An 8,321-nucleotide genomic window follows, 5' to 3' on the forward strand; every position below is an offset into this window, starting at 1 on the left:
CGGTAGCTACGTCCATCTTTTATACAGACTATGATCAGGGCCCTCGATTGTGTGACTCCCTACAGGCACGTGTTCGGTGTGAAAAAGCTTGTCAGTGGCGCCTCAGCTGCTCTTCCCAGGAAGAATCGGGTAAATCCTGGTCTAAGCGTCTTCATTTAGATTGATTGAAAAACGCTCTCGCAGCCCTTTGAAGTTAAGTTATTCAATTATGACGTTTTTTTTTTTTTTTTAGTTTTTGTCGCGTTGAACTGGCATCGCTTCAGCGTAGCAGTTACCGTGACCTTCATTACTTCTTTCCTCTTTTACTCTTGTGTCTCTGGTGATCTGTCGAGGCGGAGAGCGAGGTGCTCTGTGATTTAGTTGTCCTTCACATCAGGTGCTCCGTCCTTGCAGCAGGCAGTTCTCTGTCTTCCTTCTCTCCCGTGTTTTTTGTTTTTTTTGTTTTTTTTCTTCTGTTTCTCGTCTACCCAGGCGTTTTGCTCTACACCAAGCACAATTCTGCAGAGAGAGAGAGAGAGTAAGAAGCAGGCTTATTTTCACTGTATGCATTCTGCTTCTGTCAACACTTTCTGCAGGAGGCCCCCCCCTCCTCCTCTCTCTACATTATGAAAGCCTGCTGCAGACCGGGTTGCTGTTGTGTCGTTAGCTGTGGTGCTGAAATTTGCACCCCTGTTTGTATATTGTTAGTTTGCATACATGTTTAGGTGTGCTCATAAGCGTGATAAATCCTGGTGCATTCCGCTTTACACCAAGCAGAAATTCTAATTAGTCTCGGGCTGCTCTGGAATTCATCAGCGAGTCTCATTAGCGAGGAGTCCGCGGTGCCCCTGTGCCTCTAATCTGGCTCCGTGTGCTGTCGTCCCGCAGAGAATTGGGATCTCTATTAATTCATTTGACATGGTGACACTCATGGCCAGCGCATAATTATTTCTTGTACAGTGTTTTTTTTTTTTCACAGTGGTCTTTGTGGCTTTTCTTTTTCATTATTAATCACTTATACTCTTTGCATTCTTCTGTTTAGGTGACTTGGGCAGAGCAACAAGTATCCAAACGGAGGAAAAAGAGGGACGTCTTCGCAGATCCCGTAGATCCCAAGTTCAGAGACCAGTGGTACCTGGTGAGTGTGTGCAGAAAAACCTTGGCTGAACAAAAAGTGTTTTGTGTGCGTCTGCGGGACATAATTCAGCGCCGCAGCCTGCTGGAGCTTTTTATTCGCTCAAAGTCAATACCCGTAATTAAATTTGAGGCTGTGATGTTTCCTCTGAGTCAAAAGACGAGCCCGTATGAATCCAATATCTTCATGTGGAATGCTATTGTCTGTCTTGTTTGCAGAACAAGGAGCTCCAGTCTTGAGTGACTGTACCTAAAGTATTGTTCTTTTAACAACACAATGCCGTGCTTTCATACGTACGGAGCACCTTTACATTCTGAGTGGCACGCTTTAAGAAATTGATGGTTCCATCGAGTCCATAAACTGCAACCACAAAGACAAAGCTCAGAGAGACGGAGACGGAGGCGATTCATCTCCCAGTGCTCTTATTTTTACTTGATTGATTTTCACATTTGACTTGAGGAATGTCACTGATATATTGGCCTGTTAAAAGCGGCAGTAACAGCTCCTGAGATTTTCTGTTCGGCTTCACCCCTTCCTTCAATTACTGCGAGGCCGCTTCGGGCGGAAGAAGATTCATGGTGATGCAAAGGAGACTTGCATCACCAGTGGTTCAAAATGCCCGAGCTTTAACAGATTCTGTTCCCCGGTGCCGGAGTAGTTAGTGGCACCTTGACAGAGTAAAAGCTTTCTGTCGGGTCGGATCAGCGTTACTAAATGTAATAGATGCTGCCGAGTTCGCAACACTTCCACAGACTCTATCTGATAGTCGCATCATCCACACATGCTTCTTTTTGGGCTGCGACTACAGATTGTCATTCATTTGCCAGTTTTTTAATGGATTTATTAATCCTTCAGTCTCTTAGATGTCAGATAATAGTGAAAACGCCCTTCAAACTTCCCCAAAGCTGGACGTAAACGTCTCTCTTTGTCCAGCTAATTTTGTTTAATGTGAGCGTCCAACTCGCGCTCTGGCTCTTCTGGAAAATACTGTCTCTGCATTTAGGCTGTTAGCAGCTCGTACCGAAAAAACCCCCCGTTGCTCTCGTTATTGGTGCGTTTTAAATTAAAAGTAGTCGTTGCAATGCAGAGACATAGCAAAGGTTGTCACGTAGCAGTAATGTGTTGCTCCCCTCTCTCTCTGCGCTAAATAAGTCAGAGCCTCATTAAATGTGAACGCGGCCGGCCAGAGCAGAGTGTGGGTGGGTCTGTTGGCAGGCCGTCCGTGATGGACAGATGCTAATAGTCAGCATCTGTTGTTACAATGAATATTTCATATTTTTTCTGATATTCATCTAAACGATGAGACAGATCTTTTCTTCATTGATAAATCATGATCGTGTCCCCAAGAGATCTCCAGGAAGGGAATGCTGACATGATGGAAGAAGGAAAAGGACTCGGTTTGATGAGCAATATTCAAAATGAGACCTTGTACATGTCTCTTAGATTTATCATTCGCCCCAGTGTGTCCGCCACAAAAGGCCTTTAGCAGCCTTAATCAGCACTGCAACTTTTAGCTTTAATTGATTCGCTTCTCGATGGTTTTAAGTGTCAGCGACGTTTAAAGGTTGAGAACAATCTGATGGACGACACTCACAAACAGAGCTGCACGTTTATGACAGAAATGATAATCCTGATTATTTATCATGCAGCAGTTTTAATGTTTGCCCTCTTCCCCTTTTAGTAAACAGAACACCGGTTTCATTTCATGTTGTGCTACATTCCTCATATCGTACAAACCTTTGGATTTAAATAGGATTTAAAATTAGGTGCATCTGCTGGAGCGGTGCTTCTCAAACTTTTTGAGCCACGACCCCAAAGATAACATAAGTTTGTGTTCGTGACCCCCCAATTTGAATTCTTAATATATCACGAGTAATAACTTTGTTGTTCATGTATTAATGTGTTAAAAATTAATGTGTTAATTCCACAGATTAATCTCTTTATGTTACTTTTCTTTTGAATGGATGAATTTACTTTGAACAAATGAAAGAAAAAAAAAAAAGAAAAACAAAAGAAAATCATTTTAAAAAGAGCATTAAAAAGAATAATAATATCGCATAATCAAATCATAATATTAACAAGCTGAAAAAGGAGTAGGAAGAAGTATACACCTTTAATTCTGACAGCCCAAATACACATTTATTTGATAAATTTAGGCTTTTTTCTTTTAAACAATGATCTGGCGACCCCCCTGAAATTATCTTGTGACCCCCATTGGAGTCCCGACCCCCAGTTTGAGAACCACTGTCCTAGAGGGAAAGTATAAATACAGCTGAACCCTGAATGCCTCCCTTGCTGAATGTCTGCGTGTGGATCAACACTCATGTTCCCTGAATGCATCACATGCAGGCTGCAGCAGACGCTCTCCAGCTGGCTGAGCTCAGAGAAGCCTCTAGTCGCCCCACTCAGCAGCTCGGGCAGGTGTGTGACCAAAAACGAGTGTGAAAAGAGTGAAACGAGGCGCTCTAGTGTCAGATAAACCGAGCTGATACCAGTGATGTTATTTAAAGGGGCTGCTTCTTGTGTGCTGTTTTTCCACCACATTTTAAACATCAATATTGAAGTCAGTCGTGTTCGTTTAATTGCGGGAAGCCAACATCGTGATCCTAATAAATATTTGATTAGCTGTGCACCCCTACCCACAAGGGCCTGAAATCTAAAAGGAAAATGCAGTAAAAGGTTCATCAGACACATTCTATTTTAACGACACACTTTGATACGAGGAGCTTTGAACTAGTTGAAAGTCACACATGGCTTTTGACCAAAGGTCAAGCTGAATGTCAAAAGCCTGTCAAAAAGCATACAGAATGATGATTACTGGGTACCACCATCCACTCCATCATCGCTTTGCTTTGCTTGGTATTAATAATAAATGTAATAAATGCAAGCGTGGCACTGATGCCTTCAGAATAGAGATTCTCTTATTAACCTTGCACCACTATCTTCTATTCATCGGGAAAGTTTTCGCTAAGAAAGAACGACTCAAATTCAATTAGGAGCAGATTTTTCAAGGATGCGTTCGTCCAAGCTTCAGTCTTTATCCATCTTCAAAAAAAAATAAGAAAAAGTAAGTCAGATTTAGGTAAAAGCACTTTGTTGGCACCACACAGATGTTTTCTCAGATAATTAGATTCCATCTCATTTGTCTCCTTCCTTCAGTACAACAACAACCACCGGGACTTGAATGCCAAAGCTGCGTGGCAGTTGGGCTACACAGGTAAAGGTGTGGTGGTGTCCATCCTGGATGACGGGATCGAGAAGAACCATCCTGACCTGATGCAGAACTACGTGAGTATTAATCCCACATGAGGTGTTTTCTGTGTTGATGCTGCAGCGTCGAGGTTGAACAGAGAAAATGGAACAGATCTTGCCTAAGAGATAATTTCTGCTCAGACGCATTCAGTTTCAGAGCTTTAGCAGTTTTTTTTTTTTTTTTTTTTAAACAAAAATACCTGAATAGATAACCGAACTAACCGCTCGTCTGTCTCTTCAAAGGACCCGGATGCCAGTTACGACGTGAACGACGGCGACCCAGATCCTCAGCCGCGATACACGCAGCTTAATGACAACAGGTAGACGTCGACACTGATAAGAATTTAATTTCCACTCCTCTCTCCTGTTTCTGTAAATGCTGACTGTGTATGGAGGTCATCTCAGGACAAAATAGCTCTGGTTCATTAATTTGTCCCTCTCGCTGTCTGGTAGCTGATTAATGACATGTGTGCAGACCTACAGCTGTTTCCCATCCATCGCTGAGTCTACGGGCACCAATTATGAGAACAAACTCAGTTAAAGGCCATCGCCTCTCGGGGCTGTTTTTGTTCGATATACCTGGCTTTTTCTAAAATGGAAAGTTACTTCCTCATATGAATTCGGCCCCTATCGCGCTCACACCGCACGGTTTATTGGTTTGATTTGGCCTCTTAAACACACAGGTGCCTTCAGGACATTTCTGTGGCCTGGATAAATAGAGTAAATCTACACCAGGATTAAGGTGGTGTGTGAAGAAAACAGCTTCATTGCAGTGGCATCTGCAGATGGCATTAGGAGTTGTTTACCACCACAGTGATGTCTTGCAGAGAATTGATTGAATTAAGTTCATCAGCATTAATGAAATGGCAAATCTCTTGGCTCAGGAGTGCCCCTGCTTGTCTCCCTTCATTCTCAGTGCCTGCCTACTTTCTGAATTTAATTTCTGATTCGCTGTAATCTGCTGCTTGCGGGCCACTGGCCTGAGAGGCTTTTTTAACTTGAGGCTCACCATGATTGCTGGTAATAGGCAGAGAAGATTATAGTCAGGGATGGATGAAAATCAAACATCCCTATCCGAGACAGGGGCCCGGGGCGGACACCGTCGCCGTGGAGGCCGGAGGGATACAGTGAGAGCTGCAGAACAGCCCAAACCTACTGTAACCATACAAATGCTGCTGCATCAGTGCCTTGAAGGCTTTGTCGAACATACGCAGAGGGGCGGCTGATCGTAGGAGCTCTGTAATTGTATTCATCCTAAAAATAGAGTTTGCTTTACTGGGGCAAAACCACACACGGAGTCATCAGTAAAAGTTTCTGGAAACAATATGCTGTTGCATTCTAATTCAGGCCAGTCGAGTGGATTCTTTTTGGGCCCGCGCGCCACTGCCAGGGAATGTTTTCGCCGCCATCGACTAAACCCGAAATGGTGGAATTTCTTGTGGAAGAATGTGGGAGAACATCCCTCCGGTGCTGCTCCACACATCCAGAATCTATGCCAAGGCGTGCTTAAGCTCTTCTAGCGGCTCACAGTGGCCCAGAGCCCAGCTAAGACACTTAACTATTGATGTTTCCTTCGTTTTGGCTGCACCTCTTTCCAACCCTCGCTCACCTCAGCCCTTATCTCTTGCCACCCAGCTCTCTGTGTCTTTCTTGTGGCTGGACCTATTGAGAGGAAGAATATTTGTGTGCATGTGTGTGTGTGAGTGTCTGTTTCCATTGCTTTGCAGAGGGGCTGGTACAGATGCATGTGTAAACAACCTGTGGGCGGGCATGAAGCAGCGTAAGGTTGTGTTAGACTGTAAGTGTCTGTTCCCTGCAGAAAAAGCCCAACTCTGTTCCATAAAGCCGTCTTTCTTTCCCGGCATACGGGCAGCAGTGAGGACCGTTCACCCTCATGTTTATCTAAAACAGCATGTGATCTAGATGTTTCTCTTTCCAGGGTTTTCTCCGACTCGTATCAGGACGCGTTCCAAATGTTTTCTGGATTAAACCGGGCTAAACTGGCACCGTCCTTTTCGCTGAAACGCTCCGTTCATTTCCTCCTGATTTAGCGCAGGGATAGATATCGTAATTTGACCTAAGGCGCTCACAATCACTCCGTTCAGCAGGTGCAATAAATATGCAAAAATTAAACAAACAAGATAAAGTTATTTACCGGTTTGGAGCGGGACAGTACAGACCAGCTACAGATTTTAATTCAGAAATATTTAATACACGGCGACGGATAAAAGGGCCATTTACCAGCACCGCAAACAGCGAGCTGATTAATACTTTGGCCGACCTTACATTAATCTCTCTCTAGACGTTTACCTCATATTCCTCTCTTTACCGAGCTCTATAAACATCAGCAGACCTTTTTGTCCTGTAGGCCAGCTCATTAGTAAACTGACAGAACCATTAACAGACCTAAGAGCAGAGCAAAACAGTTGTACAGATTTACCTTTGTGGTTCAGTGCAGCCCAGAGACTAATGAACAGCAAATGTCACTATCCACAGCCTCGAGAGCCTCAATGATTTTTTTTTTTTTCCTTTTTCGCAAAGTAATTAAGCTAATGCACGATAAAAGAAAGAAAACAAATGAACGAAAAGCCGGCGTGCGTCAGAATACAGGTGAGGAAAAAGGACTTCAGGTATAAAAAAAGATCAATGCAGCGTTGAGCAAGTAAATATTTTAAAATATAGCGTTGCAGCAGTAAACCTAATAAACTATACAAGAGCTCTTTATGGAGGTTAGGGAGACATATCTTACAGGAATTTTCATCCTAAAAGCTTTAATATGTAGTAATAATGCATGATTTGTGCTCTTTGCTTCTTTTTTTTGTTGCTTTCACATCACAAACACACTGTTTTGTATGTGCCATGAACTGTAGGAGTAGGTTTAGAGCCTGTCATATGTAGGCATTGGGCCCTGGAGGATTCTTATGTTTATACAGCAGAAGAAACCTCCTGCGCCTCTGGCAGATCTTTATATAATATGACAAAAAAAATGCTTTTGTGCCATTTTCTCTTTCTTAATGTACTGTTTCACAAGCACAAGTTGAGGCGAACGCTTTCCTTATCTTTCCTCCATTTCCACACACATCTGCATGACAATAGCATGTCTCCTTAGCGAATCTCCAGAGAGGCAGTTTAGGTTTTTGTACAATGATGATGGTTCTGCCTGCTGTGGGTATGAATACTGATCATGTATTTGGCCTCGGGCCTGCAGCCAACTGTAGTTGCTGTAACCTGAGTTAGTCTCTGTGCCTAGAGTCTGCCATGGGGCTCGTTCTCGCTGTAATCGGAACAAGACTTTGCACAAATTGCTCTTTGTTCACCATAATTTCCTATTATCACCGTTACGGCATGACGCAAGAATCCCGAGCTGTTGCGCCAGGTGTCAGATTCAGGAAGATGTCTTGAAGTGTCTGTGAAGAAGATTCTTTTCTTTTTCCAAGAAACGAGTGAATCTTCAATCAGGATTCTGCTGCGAATGACAAGTTAAGGCAGGAGAATGTTTCAAATGAAAAACACATGTGTTTTCTTGCTTTAAATGCTGTCATTTCCAGATGAAATGCGACGCTGTGAGCAGTGCAGGTACGCACCCTCCAGTCAGATGCCTTGCGGAATATTTGTAATGTGGGAGGCGCCCACACTAATTGACTGTTGCAGCACTGAGTGTTGTTTTGGTCTGCTGGAAGCTCGTCTAAATCTGACTGGTGGGACATTAATTGCCCCGAAGTTGTGCACGTCTAGACATGAGAGTCTGAGGAAAACGGTTGATGTGATGACACATGCGATAAATTAACAGCTCCTCTACAGTTGCTGTTTTGTTTCCATGAGATTATCAACTTCCTGAAACTCTTAAAATGTGTCTATATAACTCTTTACAGCAATCTTTGAAAGGGATTTCTAAAATAAAAGTGGCTTAATTAACAATAAACAAACTAGACTGACTTTATTAACCACCAGAGGG

At 43.2% G+C, this 8,321-nt stretch overlaps 1 protein-coding gene across 2 annotated transcripts in view; it reads left to right on the forward strand.

Moving 5' to 3' along the window:
• The window catches only part of furina (furin (paired basic amino acid cleaving enzyme) a), an 83,178-nt gene that overhangs the window by 51,767 nt on the left and 23,090 nt on the right, over positions 1–8,321 (forward strand). For both annotated transcript variants that reach the window (XM_008293963.1, XM_008293962.1), the window contains exons 4-6: positions 1,022–1,117; positions 4,274–4,402; positions 4,610–4,686. In XM_008293963.1, coding sequence (XP_008292185.1) covers positions 1,022–1,117; positions 4,274–4,402; positions 4,610–4,686 — 302 coding nt within the window. The remainder of the gene's footprint in view (positions 1–1,021; positions 1,118–4,273; positions 4,403–4,609; positions 4,687–8,321) is intronic.

This window comes from Stegastes partitus, unplaced genomic scaffold (assembly GCF_000690725.1).
Source record: "Stegastes partitus isolate 25-593 unplaced genomic scaffold, Stegastes_partitus-1.0.2 Scaffold926, whole genome shotgun sequence".
Classification (NCBI taxonomy): Eukaryota; Metazoa; Chordata; class Actinopteri; family Pomacentridae; genus Stegastes; species Stegastes partitus.